Raw genomic sequence first — 19,055 nt, 5'->3', positions numbered from 1 at the left:
TTGCAAACTACACCCCTCAGGGAATTCATCTAGGGGTATAGTGTACATTTCAAACCCGCAGGGGTTTCACCAATTGTGGTACAACTGGGCAGTGAAAATGAAAAATTATTTTTTTTACACAAAAATGCAGTTCTGGCTCCAAATTTGTCATTTTCAGAAGGTATGAAGGAGACAAAGCACCCCAAAATCTGTGCCCCAATTTCTCCCGAGTACGGCAATGCCTCACATGTGACCAAAAAATACCAGTTGGGTGCATGGCAGGACTCAAAAGGGAAGGAGTGATTTTTGGATTTTGCAGCTCAGATTCTGGTGGAATTTTGGTGGGTGCTATGTCGCATTAGCAAGACCCCCCAAGCACCAATACAGTGGAACCCCCCCACAAGTCACCCCATTTTGAAAACTACACCCCTCAGGGAATTCATCTAGGGGTATAGTGTACATTTCAAACCCCCAGGGGTTTCACCAATTTTGATACAAGTGGGCAGTGAAAATGAAAAATTACATTTTTTTACACAAAAATGCAGTTCTGGCTCAAAATTTTTCATTTTCAGAAGGTATGAAGGAGAAAAAGCACCCCAAAATCTGTGCCCCAATTTCTCCCGAGTACGGCAATGCCTCACATGTGACCAAAAAATACCAGTTGGGTGCATGGCAGGACTCAGAAGGGAAGGAGTGATTTTTGGATTTTGCAGCACAGATTCTGGTGGAATGAATGGTGGGTGCTATGTTGCACCAATACAGTGGAACCCCCCCACAAGTCACCCCATTTTGCAAACTACACCCCTCAGGGAATTCATCTAGGGGTATAGTGTACATTTCAAACCCCCAGGGGTTTCACCAATTTTGATACAAGTGGGCAGTGAAAATGAAAAATTACATTTTTTTACACAAAAATGCAGTTCTGGCTCACAATTTTTCATTTTCAGAAGGTATGAAGGAGAAAAAGCACCCCAAAATATGTGCCCCAATTTCTTCCGAGTACGGCAATGCCTCACATGTGACCAAAAAATACCAGTTGGGTGCATGGCAGGACTCAGAACGGAAGGAGTGATTTTTGGATTTTGCGGCTCAGATTCTGGTGGAATTTTGGTGGGTGCTATGTCGCATTAGCAAGACCCCCCAAGCACCAATACAGTGGAACCCCCCCACAAGTCACCCCATTTTGAAAACTACACCCTCAGGGAATTCATCTAGGGGTATAGTGTACATTTAAAACCCCCAGGGGTTTCACCAATTTTGATACAAGTGGGCAGTGAAAAAGAAAAATTACATTTTTTACACAAAAATGCAGTTCTGGCTCAAAATTTTTCATTTTCAGAAGGTATGAAGGAGAAAAAGCACCCCAAAATCTGTGCCCCAATTTCTCCCGAGTACGGCAATGCCTCACATGTGACCAAAAAATACCAGTTGGGTGCATGGCAGGACTCAGAAGGGAAGGAGTGATTTTTGGATTTTGCAGCTCAGATTCTGGTGGAATTTTGGTGGGTGCTATGTCGCATTAGCAAGACCCCCCAAGCACCAATACAGTGGAACCCCCCCACAAGTCACCCCATTTTGCAAACTACACCCCTCAGGGAATTCATCTAGGGGTATAGTGTACATTTCAAACCCCCAGGGGTTTCACCAATTTTGATACAAGTGGGCAGTGAAAATGAAAAATTACATTTTTTTACACAAAAATGCAGTTCTGGCTCACAATTTTTCATTTTCAGAAGGTATGAAGGAGAAAAAGCACCCCAAAATATGTGCCCCAATTTCTTCCGAGTACGGCAATGCCTCACATGTGACCAAAAAATACCAGTTGGGTGCATGGCAGGACTCAGAACGGAAGGAGTGATTTTTGGATTTTGCGGCTCAGATTCTGGTGGAATTTTGGTGGGTGCTATGTCGCATTAGCAAGACCCCCCAAGCACCAATACAGTGGAACCCCCCCACAAGTCACCCCATTTTGCAAACTACACCCCTCAGGGAATTCATCTAGGGGTATAGTGTACATTTAAAACCCCCAGGGGTTTCACCAATTTTGATACAAGTGGGCAGTGAACATGAAAAATTACATTTTTTACACAAAAATGCAGTTCTGGCTCAAAATTTTTCATTTTCAGAAGATATGAAGGAGAAAAAGCACCCCAAAATCTGTGCCCCAATTTCTCCCGAGTACGGCAATGCCTCACATGTGACCAAAAAATACCAGTTGGGTGCATGGCAGGACTCAAAAGGGAAGGAGTGATTTTTGGATTTTGCAGCTCAGATTCTGGTGGAATTTTGGTGGGTGCTATGTCGCATTAGCAAGACCCCCCAAGCACCAATACAGTAGAACCCCCCCACAAGTGACCCCATTTTGCAAACTACACCCCTCAGGGAATTCATCTAGGGGTATAGTGTACATTTAAAACCCCCAGGGGTTTCACCAATTTTGATACAAGTGGGCAGTGAAAAAGAAAAATTACATTTTTTACACAAAAATGCAGTTCTGGCTCAAAATTTTTCATTTTCAGAAGGTATGAAGGAGAAAAAGCACCCCAAAATCTGTGCCCCAATTTCTCCCGAGTACGGCAATGCCTCACATGTGACCAAAAAATACCAGTTGGGTGCATGGCAGGACTCAGAAGGGAAGGAGTGATTTTTGGATTTTGCAGCACAGATTCTGGTGGAATGAATGGTGGGTGCTATGTTGCACCAATACAGTGGAACCCCCCCACAAGTCACCCCATTTTGCAAACTACACCCCTCAGGGAATTCATCTAGGGGTATAGTGTACATTTCAAACCCCCAGGGGTTTCACCAATTTTGATACAAGTGGGCAGTGAAAATGAAAAATTACATTTTTTTACACAAAAATGCAGTTCTGGCTCAAAATATTTCATTTTCAGAAGGTATGAAGGAGAAAAAGCACCCCAAAATCTGTGCCCCAATTTCTCCCGAGTACGGCAATGCCTCATGTGTGACCAAAAAGTGGCAGGACTCAGAAGGGAAGGAGTGATATTTGGAGTTTGCAGCACAAATTCTGGTGGAATGATGGTGGGTGCTATGTCGCATTAGCAAGACCCCCCAAGCACCAATACAGTGGACCCCCCCCCACAAGTGACCCCATTTTGCAAACTACACCCCTCAGGGAATTCATCTAGGGGTATAGTGTACATTTCAAACCCCCAGGGGTTTCACCAATTTTGATAAAACTGGGCAGTGAACATGAAAAATTACATTTTTTTACACAAAAATGCAGTTCTGGCTCAAAATTTTTCATTTTCACAAGGAATGAAGGAGAAAAAGCACCCCAAAATCTGTGCCCCAATATCTCCCGAGTACGGCAATGCCTCACATGTGACCAAAAAATACCAGTTGGGTGCATGGCAGGACTCAGAAGGGAAGGAGTGATTTTTGGATTTTGCGGCTCAGATTCTGGTGGAATGAATGGTGGGTGCTATGTGGCATTAGCAAGACCCCCGAAGCACGGTGAAATGATGAACCTAATATTCCATAGATGTGTGGTATATTTTAAAACACTCCTTTATACATAGGCCGGGTTTGTCGGGGCAAGTGTCACACTGGAAAATAGTTTGCTTTCTTATTCCCTTTTTATAGCAAACTTTGCACCTTTTTTGTGTCCTGCCCTTTTTTCCAGTGGAGGGGATTTCATCAGGAAAATGCTGCCCTGGTACAATACGGGGGCCAGTACTAGAAGTACTGGGGCCCTCTGCCTGCTGGTTCCCAAATATTAGGCCCTTTATGACTTCCTCTTGAAAGTGCATAAATGTCCCCCTCTGGCCGGTAGAACGGAATAGCACGTAAGCGTTATACAGTGCCATCTGGATGATATACACGGCCACCTTCTTGTACCAGATTTTTGTTTTCCGCAGGGCACTGTACGGCTTCAGTACCTGATCTGAAAGATCCACTCCGCCCATGTACCTATTGTAATCCAGGATACAATTAGGTTTGGAGGTGTGGGTACTGGTACCTCGTACAGGGACGGAGGTGGTACTGTCTCCGTGAATTGTTGTCAGTATAAGGACATCCCTCTTGTCCTTATATTTGACCAACAACATATTTTCGGTGCATATTCCCCTGCTTTCACCCCTTCTCATTACTTGGGCAATGTGCGTTTTTGGGAGGCCTCTTTGGTTCTTGCGCACAGTACCGCAAGCTGCTGTACCTCTTGAACCAAGGGCCTTAAACAGGGGGATGCTAGTGTAAAAGTTATCCACATAGAGGTGATAACCTTTATCCAGGAAGGGGTGCACTAAATCCCAGACAATTTTCCCACTAACACCTACGAGGGAGGGGGGGCATTCTGGCGGTTGAATTCTTGAATCCTTCCCTTCATAAACCCTAAACCTGTGGGTGTACCCTGAGGTGCTTTCACACAGCTTATACATTTTTATGCCATACCTTGCCCTCTTACTGGGAAGGTACTGGCGGAATTTAACCCTTCCTTTAAAATGTATAAGGGACTCGTCGATACAAATAAATTTTTCAGGGATGTACACCTCTTCAAATTTGGCACTGAAATGATCAATGACCGGCCTGACTTTGAATAGCCGGTCAAAGGTGGGATCATCTCTGGGTGGGCACTGTGCATTATCGGTGTAATGTATAAATTTAAGAATTGTCTCAAATCGAGTCCGGGGCATGGCCATACGGTAAAATGGAGTACTGTACAGAACATCTGTACTCCAATATTGCCTAATTTCTGGCTTTTTTACTATGCCCATATGAAACACCAGACCCCAAAACGTCATCATCTCTACTGCATCTACAGGGGTCCACCTAGCAAATGATGACGTGGGGTTTTGAGCAATAAACTGCTGGGCATATAAATTAGTTTGGTCCACCATTAAATTTATAAAATCATCAGAGAAAAATAATTTGAAAAAGTCAATTTCTCTGAGACCTGTGGAATCAAATTGGATTCCTGGCATGGCCAAAAACTCAGGAACCTGGGGCTCAAAATTGTCTGGTGGTGGGGTCCATACTAGATCAATTATTGGGGGGGGAATCTCAGCTGATCTACGGGGGCGTCTTTGAGGGGGTCCCTCATCAGCAGAGGAGGAAGAGGAGCTTAAGGCAAATCCTTCAAATTCCCCGCTTGCATCACTGCCTGTGTCAGAGTCAGAAGCAAGCATGGCATATGCCTCCTCCACTGAATACATTCTCCTGGATGATTGGGAGGACATTTGGGAGGACATTTGGGAGGACATTTGGGAGGACATTTTTATTTTTGTGTTACCGGTAGTGAAATGTTTCAACACGTGTATAGTGTAGGGGGGGGCACAAACTTTATTTCAATCCGGGGGGTATGTAGTGTGTAGTGTGTATGTGGTGCAGAAAAAAAAAAAAATGCTTTATACCAATAAAAAAAAAAAAAAATGAAGGGGTTAAAAAAAAAAAAAAATGAAGGGGTTAAAAAAAAAAAAAAGGAAGGGGTTAAAAAAAAAAAAGGTCCTGCGCCAAAAATTGAGCACAGATGTTGGTCAGTAACGTCTGTCACTGAACAGCGCTCAAAGGCAACAGGAATTTGATCAAAAAAAAAAAAAAAATAGATCAACCCTGTGCCGAAAAAGATGATCAGTGATGTACGTCACTGATCAGCGCACAGCGGCCACAGGACACCCACAAAATCACAGTGTGTGTAAAAAAAAAAATTTAAAAAATACCCCACAGCACACACACAAAAAAAAAAGGTGATCAGTGATGCGACACTGATTACCAGTGAGGTGCAGCAGGTGCACAACCTTTGGTGCAACTGACAGGTATATATAAAAAAAAAAAAACCTCTGTACCCCCAAAAAAGTTGCTGATCACCTCAGATATAGTGATCAGCACAAAAGGCGGGGACAGCAGACACAAAATTTAGCACTCTCTATCACTATCTCTCTCTATCTCTCTATCTCTCACTATCTAACACTATCTAACACTCTATGACACTGCAGCAGCAGCACTCACAGGTATATCTATATATAAAAAAAAACCTGCGCCCCCAAAAAGTTACTGATCAGTTAATTTATACTGATCAGCACAAAAGGAGGGGGCAGCAGTCAGTTATATAAAAAATATATAGCACAATCTGTCACTATCTCTCTCTATCTCTCTCTATCTCTCTCTCTCTATCTCTCTATAACTATCACACTGCAGCAGCACAAAATATAGCACTCTGTCAGTAGGCCTCTCTCTCTATCTCTCTCTCTCTATCTCTCTCTCTCTATCTATAACTATATCACACTGCAGCAGCACAAAATATAGCACTCTCTGACACTATCTCTCTCTCTATCTCTCTCTATCTCTCTCTATCTCTCTCTATCTCTCTCTATCTCTCTCTTTCTATCTCTCTCTATCTCTCTCTATCTATCTCTATCTATCTCTCTATCTATCTAGCTAATACTAATACAGTGCAGCAGCACAATATCACAGTATGGCACAATTATTGCACAGGATCCAGGAAGCAATCAGCAGCGATCAGGTAAGTATTGCAGCAAGTATTTCTGGTCAGTATGGCGGCAGGGGGGTACGGTGACCGCACTGCACGCTTTCCAGACCGGAATGGCGTCTGCAGTGCAGTCACCGTTAGTTTAAATCTCCCTCCTTGGCTGTGATTGGTCCGTCGGTCCGACGGACCAATCACGGCCTTTGGGGGCGGGCGGGGTGAGGTGGGGTGACACCAGTGTCACCCTTACACCCCGCGGTGATTGGTGCTGTACTTTACAGCACCAATCACCTCTGATCCCGTGTCACCGGCGAACGTTATTCGCCGGTGACACAGGAAAACGCTGTGAATGGCTGTTCACACTGAACAGCCAATCACAGCGATCGCCGACGGGGGGGCGGCATCGCAGCCCCCCCGGGGCATGCACGGACATGTCTGCTGTCAGGGACAGCAGACATGTTGAAACTGTCACCGCGTCTATAGACGCGGTGACAGTTTAAATCCATGACGTACATTTACGCCATGTGTCGGGAAGTGCTTCCCGACCATGACGTAAATGTACGTCAAATGTCGGGAAGGGGTTAAATAAGTCATGCAATAGACCCAAGCAAATAAAAAAAAAATTGAATATCACCCAATGCGTTAAGTTACATAAGGCCCAGAATTTGCTATGTAGATATCACCAAAATATTGTACAGGTCTTGGAAAATTAATCAGATTTTACAGCAGCAACTGTTCAACTGAATGGTGGCCTAAATGTCAAACTATAATATTGTGGGTACTTGTGTAGTTTCACGGCGCCCGATATATCGATGCGATCCGAAGCGATTTTTGACATGTTCATAACCCCACTATCAACTACGCATGGAGTTGATTTTATATAGTGTGGCAAGAGCAGCAAGCCACCGAGCCCGAAGCGTGGCAAGCGGACACGGATTATTGCGCTTGCCACACTATATAAAATCAACTCCATACGTAGTGGATAGTGGGGTTATGAACAGGTCAAAAATCGCTTCGGATCGCATCGATATATCGGGCGCCGTGAAACTACACAAGTACCATATTGTGTTAATATGGCTTAAAAAAACCTTTGCAGGATGTTTGACGTGGGAGGACAGAGGTCAGAGCGAAAGAAGTGGATTCACTGTTTTGAAGGGGTGACCTGCATTATATTCTGTGGAGCGTTAAGTGCTTATGACATGGTTCTGGTGGAAGACGAAGAAGTGGTATGTAAGGATTATGCTGTATAAGACTAAAAACAGATGTCATAAAATATGCATGCATACATACATACATACATACACACACACACACACTATAAATATAGAACACATTTTGGAAAGCAAGTTTCCTTATTAGAAGAGCGCTTACAAGGGGATACGGTCATTTTGTCACCAGCAAGTAGGTCGACATGGGGTATTTCACTGTTTTTTTTGAGCCATGTGCCGACAGGCGGTATTTCATGCTCTCCCATACACCAGGGCATGGTGGGAGAATAGTGTGATGAACGCAGTAAGGCACAGTGGCCGAAGCATGGGGAGCCATGCAAGTGGACGCTGTGGTACGTTTTGGTGTCCATGTCGACAGGCATTCTTTCATGCCCTACCATCCACTAGGGCGTGGCGGGAGAATAAAATAGTGTGGCGAGCATAGCGAGACACCGTGCCCGAAGCATGGGACACAGTACCATGTTTTAGCGTTTATGTTCACCATGTCGACATTCAGGTAAACAACAAAAAAAGTCGACTTTTCAATGTCGACCTTCCCCATGTCAACCTAATAGCCCTGTCGACCTAACCCATGTTGACCTTCTTGCTTGTCAACCTAATGGTGTCGACCTACTTGCTGATGAGAGAATGATCCATACCCTTTACAAGTAATGCTCTGTTACGGTAACAGATTGTTGTTATATATATATTTTTTAGACTGTGGTGTATTTCATTAAGTTGGAGGTGCATAAATCTATGTAACTAAAACTTGTGGCCCGAATTTTTAACCATTTCACTTTAGTTTTCATACACAACATTGTGTTTGCACTTCTGCTGGATACACACAAAGCAATCAGGTCCATACAGACAAAAAAGGACATGTTAAGTGCAACTATCCATGTGTACAGAATGTTAGGTCTGTAAATGACTCACTTACAGACCTACATCAGAATACCATGCAGACATATAGGCGGAGGTAAACCTTCACATATACGCAAGAAAGGCGATCTCACCTATATAGATATATATTTGTTTTGTGCAGTCTGCAAGTATAACATGCATGTTCTAATTTATTGGTATTCCTGTAAGGTGGACAAGCTTTTTATAATAATAATAATAATTTTATTTACATACCACTTTTCTCCAGACGGAAAAATAAGCGAACACATTTAAACAAATAATTTTGTATTCCTTGGTTGGTTCAGTCATTTTGGGTCATAAATTCCATGGGCTATAAATATTCCACTAATGAAAGGAACCAGGTGGGGCAGCCATCTTGGTCGCACTACGTAGGATTACCCTGGGTGGAATATGTCGGTCTTAAAGTGGATTATACTAAATGTGTTGGTTGCAGCACTAATACTTGCAGTAGGGTCCTAACACAACAGTAAAGGCCCATGTATTTTTCATTCTATCCACGAGCTTACCTGGTGAGGCCGCCATGATGGTCGCACTACAAAAGGTTACACTGTGGGATATAAGTAGCAAGGCCTGCACCTCTCAGTATACCCTACCCAGGTAGCAACACCTACCTACCTGATTGGCACATCTGCCTGTATGTATGGCCGACCCGACAGCAAGCCAGCCACAGAAGCCATTGAATATGAGGTCACAAGTGGACAGCCATATTCAAATGGCTGTACTGCCTGACATCTTGATAAGATGATTGGTGAGTGTGTATGCACAAGATCAATTATTGCCTAAACCTTACCAATCATTAAGCAACTTGGGCAGTCAGGCAATTCATCAACTAAAGGTCCATACACACTGGGTGACTATGCCCAGCATGTATGGACAGCATTGATCTCGTTCATCGCTGTGGGGGAAGCCGCCCAGTGCCTACATACTGAGTGTCTTTCCCCCTGCCCGGCACCGACAGCGGGGGTGGGGGGCAGACAGCTTTGCATAGCACAGCGCTATGCAAAGCCATCCTTAAAGCCGATCACCTGCTGGTATTACCGGCAGATGAACGGCTTTCCCAGCAATGACACGCAGCATGCAGCAGCACTGACCGCTCATCGCCGGGCCATACACACTGGGTGGCTTTGAGCTGAAAGCAGCTCAAACTTGCCGTTTAGTCACCCAGTGTGTATGGGCCATAAGTGTGTACCTAACTTTAACCCCAGCATTCATTACTAAATGCAGATTGATTAAGTTTTTGTCCCTAAATAAAGATTCAGTAAAAACTTAATAACTGTATTATGTACAGTATAGAAATTCTGGAGTACTATGCAAAAAAAATGGTAATTTCTTTAAATACTGGATAATATTGTTACAAAATATGCACAAAATGTTTCTTTGCACAGAAGAACGACTAGTCAAAAAATTAATAAAAAATGACAGCATTAGAAATATATGAAGAGCGGTCTTTAGGAAAAAAAAATTCAAGAGGTGGAATGTATTGTTCTTTTTCAGAATCGGATGCACGAATCTCTCCATCTCTTCAACAGCATTTGCAATCATAAGTTCTTTGCAGCAACATCAATAGTCCTTTTCCTTAACAAAAAAGATCTTTTTGAACAGAAAATCAAGAAAGTTCATCTAAGTATCTGTTTCCCAGACTATGACGGTGAGTGTGATTTTTGCATCTCAATAGTTGCTGCATATTTTGGGCAAAAAAACCCTCATGTTTTAATGTACTATTCAACAGGACCCAACACATTTGAAGATGCAGGAAATTATATCAAGTTGCAGTTTCTGGATTTAAATATGAGAAAAGAGTCCAAGGAGATCTATGGTCACATGACTTGCGCCACAGACACGAAGAATGTTAAGTTTGTGTTCGATGCGGTGACAGATATAATCATCAAGGAGACACTGAAAGATTGTGGACTCTTTTGAATCTTTTTTTTTTTTAATATTATTACCAAATAATTACTGAGGAAAGCTCCTTTTCTGACCTAAGATCCTAACCCCAAAGGTCTGGCACGTTAGGGGTGCAAATAATGCCGAACAGAATAAGAAAATATCAATCCAAGGTGGTACATTATGTATAAGCATTTACATATATTAAAATATCTTGTAGCTGAAAGTGTGATTGAAGAAAACCGTTAGTAGACAGCGTTACCTTCAGTAATCCAACAAATGGTTACATTATGTACATATTGTCACTAACTGCGTGAGAAAGGCACTACGGAATATTTTCATGCAGTCAACGCCCTTTACAGCCTCATGTGGAGGAAAGTAAGAGACACCTGGCACAAAGGCAGACTGATAAAGAGGAACCAATGGTGCAGTGGTTCTTAAAGTCGGTCCTCAGGACCCCACACATTTCACGTTTTCCAGGTCACCCGAGAGGTGCACTCATTACTGACTGACACATTTTAAAAGATCCACAGGTGGAGCCAATTATTTCACTTGATTCTATGAGGAGACCTGGAAAACATGCACTGTGGGGTCCTGAGGTCCGACTATGAGAACCTGTGCAATAGTGCTTCAAATGTACAAAAATTACTGTAGGAGTGGATATAAATGAAAACCAATACAACTGCATGTCTCACCATTTTAATACTGTATACAAATAAAATTAAATGTTGTGGAGTGCAGAGAAATGAACAAAAAGTATGTGTGCATGTAACAAAAAAAAAAAAAAAAAAACCAACGAACATTAAAAAAAAGGAAGGAAAAAAAAAAAGTGTCAAATTTTGCATACACCTGACACGGACAGTTTTGTCTATAACAAAGAAATGTTAAAGGTAGTAGAAACGTTAAGAAAAAGGAAAAAACCTGTGACCCCTGGATTTGGCAGCAGAAGTAGAAAGGCAATTACTAGTGTAGGAGGTGGGATTACAAATCACAGGTTCCAATTAGAATGGTAGATGGGTGCAGCAGCAGAATTGGCACCAAATACTACATTACATAGAATTAGTGACAAGGACACAAAACACAGAAATAACAGTTGAAGGCAAAAAGTAAGGATTTGGAAAAGATGTACAGTACAGTGGTTTATGGCATAGCTAAACTAAAGGATTGTGCTGAAGTATGTGATAGAGGAGACACTGAGACTAGGCGCTAGGTGAAATACACTGTTCTAGTGCTGGGAGTGGTTCAGTATAAAATACAATGGCACAATTAAGGAATGGTTAACCAATCATGGTGAGAGCAAGAAAAGGTCATATTGTCCTCTATCTGCAACGAAGATATAACTTCTCAAGGCAAAAGGTGTGTCTCTCACAGTAACAGCTTTCTGCAACACTTAGAATGGCAAATGTCACAAGGTCAAAACAGCTGTGGCACACATTAAAAACTATTACATACATATATAAAAAAAATAAGTTGTTGTGCCGTAACACTGCTGTTTGTTTTTTTCATATTCACTAATCAGAAGACAAGGAGAGATAGTCCTGACAAGGACAGAATGGATCAGTAACAGTCCAGTTGTTCGTATGGATAGAACAGTTGAAATATCGAAATAGTGGTAACATCACTAGAGGGAGAGCAGCTCACAGGATCTCGGCCAACAGCTGCATATGCAAGATGGGAAGGTAGAGAACAGGAATGGCTTGTGCATAGAACGATGTCCCTGCCCTCAGGTAGCAGGGCCTCTAATCAGCTATGAGTCCCACTGTGGCATCTGCAAGATAAACAAAAAGTGAGAACTTAGTTATGCTGTATCATATGGATTTACACATCTATACTGCACACACAAGTCAGTCAAAAAATGAGCATATTATTTATAATACCCCTTTTACACCAAAAGATTTACGGCGTTTACATGGGCGCAGTCTTCATTGCCGGCGTGTGGAAAGATCATCTCCTGGTGCCAGGAAGTCCGCCGGCCGGGACCCCTGTGGTGTATTCTTCATGATAGGTTCAAGCCAAGCACTCGGGAAAGCTGCTGGGCTTCCTCCAGCCTCCCTCCATGAGGTAAATGGATGCCACACACAGGCATCCATTCACCACCTCCCTGGCTCTGTTGCTGTCTGCATAGTACAGCAGAGAGCAGCGGAGGCTGCATGTGCCCTGACCAAACCTCCATAGTGACCGCTGGCAAATGTGGTCGGGAGGTATGAGCTCTCCATCATTGATGTAAACGGGTAGCAGGTCGGATGACCCAGGTTACCAGTTTACACTGCCTCAACACGATTCTCTCGTTTTCATCCCGCCACATTTCCCGGCTTGGATTGTTGTGCCTTTGGACCCAGGTCAGAGGTCACAATTTACTGGAAGTATATATATATATATATATATATATATATATATATATATATATATATATATATGTCTTGATAAAAGGGACCAGATCCCTGAAACGTTGACCATCATCTGACTCATGTCGAATTATTTCTGAGTGCCATCCCCCCACTGGACTTGTATCATTCTTTCTTGGAAAGGCACCAGGACTGTTGTATTTGAGCGGCGAGTGCCGGTCCTTCAGGACTAAAATATATATATATATATATATAGATTTTTTTCAACATAAATACTCGTTCATAAGCTATCAAGACAGACATCACATTTCCATACAAAGGCCTCATCATAATAAAAAAGCTAAAATCAGAATACATGCAACTCTAACATCGCTGTGGAAGTGCCCTGCAATTCTTCCTCCAATGTTTTAACTTCAATAAATAAAAGACTACAATAATGTAATACATTAAATGACACACCTAATGTAGCGTTTTGAGGAAATCTTTTGCCACAACTTTCTTCTGTAGGGTTCAAGAGTGACACACTTAATACATAGGCGATTACATTACAAACGATGAGAAACGGCCTTTCCGTGGTATCTTTTCCTAGAGTTCTAGACAATTTCCTGAGAGATTCATCCTCTGCATTTGATCTTTGCGGATTCACTGAACCCACACAGAATGGCATTTATGCGGAAAAGCATTAAACTATGTTCCATGCTCATTATTTCTGTAAACAGGGAGGATAGAATTACATTTTATATAAGGAAGGCATGGCAGGGTTTGATGCCAGCTTCAAATCCACATGGGGAATCTCTCAGGAACCCTGTACAACACATGTAAAAGACCAGGACTGATCCTTGTGGTGGAATGATATGCCAATTATATTTGTGCATGGCAGTTAGATAATGCAGCCTTTCATTACAGTGGATTTCAACAGGTTCTATATACTCTTTCTAGACACAGAATTACATCTTGCTGTTCTTGAAGTTCACTTAAAGATACCACTAAAAAGCAAGCCTATCTTTTGTAGCTTCAGAGTTCTCAGGTGAACTGATATTTTTACATAATTGTAATAAGTCAGGTTACTAGGTTATTTAAAAGTACTGGAATATAAAAAGATTTCAAAGTAGTAATATTCCCCATGGGAAGATTTACACGTACCAGGAAAACACGGACTAAGAATATAGCCAAAACGGATCAATGTGCTCAGCTCCCACGCACCAAACCACCCCTGAACCATCCTTGAAACTGTCCAGGCACTACTGGGCAAATAGCAAGTAACTGGCACTAAATACATGCAAGAAAATGATTGCTTGGCATTCAAATTCAGTGCCTGAGATTGTACACAAACTTTGTTTCATGCTTTAAAACCTTGTTTCAAGCACAAATAATATATATTTGTGTGTATTTCATGTGTTTGTATGACATAAATGCAAAATACCTTAAGATACCTCATTCAAATATAAAAATATTCCAAAATAGGGAATAATTCTTTTGGTCCCGAGCATTTTGGATAAGGGATACTCAACCTGTAATACACTAGCAACCTGCCCTAGCTTCACATGGCTGCAATTGCAAATTTACAGCGATGGGCTTTTTTCAACCTAAAGCAATCTGGGATCATGGCTGTCGATCCCCACCGATAGCTGTGATCCTGGCCCGTTTGCGGTCAGATCGACCGCATAACGACAGACGGGATTCAATGTCTCCCCTGCCGATGGGCGCAAAGGGGGCGTGGCCACAAAACACCCATGGATTGTCGATCTGCGGCCTGGATCACGACAATCTATGGCCGTTATCGGCAGAACGGGCCCGACAGCTTCTGAAGTCAGGCCCGTTCTGCAGTGATCCCACATCAATGCTGTCATTAATGACAGCATTGAATAGGGAGCTGCCGCTATTTCCCACGTCGGAAATAGTGGCGGCACATTGCATATCCCCCTAAGTTTTCACAAGAACGATATAGGAATGAGAAAAAAAAAAAAAAAAAAGGAGGAGTTCTAGAGCTTAGCTCGGACAGACAAAAACCTACCGGGAACTTTATTTATACTATGTAGAAATTAATATCCAAGATTTCTTGGTTGTATTTCTGCCAATGTTTAGACTCTGTACGTTGTATTTCATCACAATTATTACTCAATGACCTTTATCTGCTCAACTTTATTTAACGGTTAAAATGTAACCAATTCACATGCTACAAAGACATGTTCTCTGAAAGTCATACAATCTTCAATACCATGGGTCTGATTCTGAGGTGGGAGTAAAGCAGAAAAGAGCGAGTAACTGCACATTGGTAAAACCATGCTGCACTGCAGGACAGATGGAAAGAAAATGTGCAAGCAGATGTATATATTTATATTTAAAGAGGGGTGTGTCCAAACGCTGTTTTGCTAAATTGCAGTGCAGAAATAAAGCTGCATTTGTGGGCTACATGTAAAATTATTTACCCTGTATTTGCATGGCTTGCATTAGAACATGATTTGTTCAGGTCAGAATGAGTGTGCAATATGCGATCTCAACCAAACACAAAAGTTATGAAGTCTGGAGAACCATCAGAATTGTTATTTTGCACTGTAACGGCACAGGAACTAGTAACACAATCACAGCTAGATCTGCGCATACAGAAAACAAACCCAATAAGAGTACAAACTGGGTACAAGAGACAATTCAAATATTCACAATGGACACAGGGCCCCATTCACTACAGTCTGCAGTTCTGCTGTTAACCCGCGGCAGCAATGTAGCAATGTAGCATAGCGGCAAATGCAGGCATTTTTGGAGTTGCAGCAGCTGCGTGTGACATCAAGCAACCGTCGCACCCTACCTCCCCAAACAGTCCGGACACTACTCTGTTGTCCCGACTGCACCACCACAATGGTCATCACCTACCCCATCACACCTTAGACTCGCGCTACAGTAACTGGTCAATATGTGAGCAGCCACACATCACTGTGACACCCTGCAGCCAAAAACATATAACTGAATTCTCTCCATGAAGAAATTAATTTTGTTTCATTTCCATGCGCATAAGTGCAAGCTTTCTATAAATGTTTGACAGCAGGCTTATATTGGTATATTGTTGAAATATCATGCTTGACATTAGAGCATAAGGCACATTGCGATAAGATACTGGGATGAGTCACGCTGCTATATGAATGTTGGTTGGGGAATGCAGGGGGGTGTGGATCATTAGGTTGACCAATCTAAGGTCGGCCACTGGAGGTTAACAGGCCTTAAGGTGGACAGGGTCGACATTCGGAAGGTCAATAGTCAAGAAGTCGACATGGGGTTTTTCATTTATTTGTCCTGAATGTCAACATAGCCGACTTGAACACCGAAAACGTGCACTGCATTCGCTCGCCATGCTTCGGGCTCAGCGCGCTCTTATATTCTCCCTCCACGCCAGAGAGCATGGTAAGGCATGAAATACCTCCTGGTGGCACATGTCTGTTCAAAAAAAAAAAGTGAAAAACCCCATGTTGACATTTTGACTGTCAACATTCCCAATGTCAACCTAATAGGTCGACACATGGAAAAGGTCAACATGGCTAAGGACTGTCAACTTTTTGACAATCATTCTAGTGACTGTATACCATACAGGGAACAGGATTACCATCTGGAGGAATACTGCCACCTGTAAGGTTTGGTGGAGGTGGAATATTGGTTTATGCCTAAGCATGTTAGAGAAGGGAAATCTGCGCGCTAACCATGACCCCATTACAGTGCTTGCAAAAAAAAAAAAAGCTACTTTGCAGCTTTGTAAACCTGTCCAGCATTTGTTCTATGCTTACATGCAAAAAGCCGATAGTTTTTATCTGGCAAGCATGAAAAAGAAATGCATTTGCAACCCCAGCGCTCAACCGTTCACTGCTACTTTTCAGGTTTTGCTCCTAAATTTCCAACAGCATCTCTGTGGCATCAGGTTGGAGAAGGCATCTTGGGTTTAGCAGCATTGTTCTGCATCAAATGGAATGACACCTAGACCAGGCGTTCTTACCCAATACCAGTGTCCAACTTCACTAATGCTCTTGTGGCTGATATACTTAAAATACTTACAGCCATGTTTTTGACACCATTCCATCAGCCCACCGCACAGGGGCATCGGGGACAGCACCAGGCTTCTGCCTGGTCAGGTAAGTCCTGGAGGGGGGGGGGGGTCCCCACTCCCCCAGGGCACCTGGCCAGGCTGACTGGTCAGTAGGGATGAATGCTTTGGCCGCGGTAACTTATATAATAAGTGTCCCCCGGCTGTGGCATTACCCTGCTTGCTGGTTTGGCCTGGGGCTGGTTCTTAAAATACGGGGGACCTCTACTTACTTTGTCCCCCATATTTTGGGAACCAGCTCCGGACCTGGAGCCTGGGGCTGGTTGTGAAAAAAAAAAATAATAAAAACAAATAAATCAGGGAACCCCTATTTGTCGGGTTTCCTGATTTTTTTTTTTATACCAGCCCCGGCTCCTTCAGCCTAGTGCTGGTTACGGCAGTGGGGGGGGACCCCGTGCCGGTTTTTTTGTAACGGGTATAAGGGCTACCCCTTTCCCACTGCCGAAAAAACGGCTTTTAATCGGGTAAAACACTGCTTTTTACCAGTTTAAAAAAACACTGTATTTTTAAACTGGTACAGCAACCTGGAGCATTCCCACTGCAGCTGTACCTGTTTAAAAAGCCTAAAAAAACGGCAAATTACCGTGTAAAGGCTGTAGTGGGAAAGGGGTATAATGGGATTACTCTGCTAATCCACTGCTCTCTTGTTCTATGTATTGTATTGCAGCTGAGAACAATAGGCCTTGGTTCAGCATGGCTCACCATGGCTACCCAGAGACTTCTAGATGAGGCTGGCTCCATCTGCACATGCTTCCCAAATGTCCTGACTTTGGTTGGACAGTCCCGGTTTGAGGGTTGTCCATTTTCCGAATGGGAACTGTATAGTTCAAATCACCACTGTTGCAAAGCAGTGAGAGGGATCAGTGTGTCAGAAGGGTTGGCCACACCATCATATTGAATAAGTCACACTGAAAGGTCAACATTTTGAGATTTCAATTTGAGCCTATACACGAAGCAAGAATGAAATACGGCACTACATTCTGATAAAAATGATTTACAGATGTTGCGCCTCTCTTCTTTGCCCGGCACCCGCCAGATCACTTTCACTGCGTCTCGTGCGGGCGCCCCTGGCGGTAGCCGGCCGCTGGCGATGGAATCGCCAGCCCCTGCAAAGATGAACAGAGCTACATCTGTATATTAAAGACCTGATTTAGACTTTAAATTACTGTATTCATTTGTGCTTTTATATAAGGATAACTTATGAAGTATCGTGTAGCACGCATTTAATAATATATCCTCTTACCTCCACGCTAATAGAGGCCACACTCCACAAGATTGCTCTTTATGATCACATCCGTCACTGCGTCAAACACAAACTGCACGTTCTTTGTGTCTGTGGCACATGTGAAATGTGTGTAGATCTCTTTTGTGTCTTTTCTTCGGTTTAAATCCTCAAACTGACATTGGATATAAGCAGCAGCCTCTTCATAAGTATTGGATCCTAGAGTAAGGAAGGGACAAGAAACACTTTGTTAGTTTTACTATTAGTGTAAGTAGCTTGATTAGGGTCTTATCATGAGTTTGTAAAATAATGGGGGGGGGTGTTCACTCTACAAATGAGCAGTAGCTATAAAGTCTACTGGGGGTAATTAACCATGGCCTAACTGATTCTCCAACTAGCCCCAAAATTCAGCCCGCAGTACTGCACATAACGCATATTTCACTTCCGGTCTGAGCAGACCCGTAAAGAAATAGGCATATATTAGCCTATTAAATGCAAGCAGAGAGGTAACACATAGGTCTGGAACCTCTTCCCAGATTCTGTGTGTTACCCAAGCATAAAAAATAATTTAATGGGCAAGAAAAAAAAAAAATGGGGGTGGGGGGGGGGCTGTAATTGAATAGCCCTGGGCGTTAAAGCCTGTGGCTGCCACCTCTTCTTATACCTGATAAATTAATACGGGGCTGAGAATGTAATCAATGTAGTCTGTATTATTTTCTACTACACATCTTCCCTGTCCATTTGAGATGTTGGTTATACCCCACCCTGCCCTAGCACAGGGTGTTTAGCCTGGGAACTTTGAGAGGCTCTGTATGCAGGCTAGACAGTGGTTTGTAATGGCTAATGTGCCGTCATAAAGCACTTATGCTTAATACAGATGCAAAGTTACACTGACTGACTACTATTAAGCTAAAACTGTTACACCATGCAAAGCATGTGATGTTATTGATGTTGGAGGTACACA

At 42.9% G+C, this 19,055-nt stretch overlaps 2 protein-coding genes across 3 annotated transcripts in view; one reads left to right on the top strand and one right to left on the bottom strand.

Moving 5' to 3' along the window:
• GNAT2 (G protein subunit alpha transducin 2) overlaps positions 1-11,230 on the top strand; it is a 48,775-nt gene extending 37,545 nt beyond the window's left edge. For both annotated transcript variants that reach the window (XM_083172944.1, XM_083172943.1), the window contains exons 6-8: positions 7,521-7,650; positions 10,048-10,201; positions 10,283-11,230. In XM_083172944.1, the coding sequence (XP_083029070.1) occupies positions 7,521-7,650; positions 10,048-10,201; positions 10,283-10,473 (475 nt within the window). In that variant the 3' untranslated portion in view covers positions 10,474-11,230. The remainder of the gene's footprint in view (positions 1-7,520; positions 7,651-10,047; positions 10,202-10,282) is intronic.
• The window catches only part of GNAI3 (G protein subunit alpha i3), a 43,745-nt gene continuing 35,810 nt past the window's right edge, over positions 11,121-19,055 (bottom strand). The window contains exons 8-9 of the mRNA XM_083172942.1: positions 18,113-18,310; positions 11,121-12,205 (exon numbers count right to left, since the gene is read on the bottom strand). Of these exons, the coding sequence (XP_083029068.1) occupies positions 18,120-18,310 (191 nt within the window). The 3' untranslated portion in view covers positions 11,121-12,205; positions 18,113-18,119. The remainder of the gene's footprint in view (positions 12,206-18,112; positions 18,311-19,055) is intronic.

The sequence above is a fragment of the Crinia signifera genome, chromosome 2 (assembly GCF_055691185.1).
Source record: "Crinia signifera chromosome 2, ASM5569118v1, whole genome shotgun sequence".
Taxonomy (NCBI): domain Eukaryota; kingdom Metazoa; phylum Chordata; class Amphibia; order Anura; family Myobatrachidae; genus Crinia; species Crinia signifera.
Note: the sequence above shows the minus strand (reverse complement) of the source record. Positions and strands in the feature narration are given on the sequence as shown.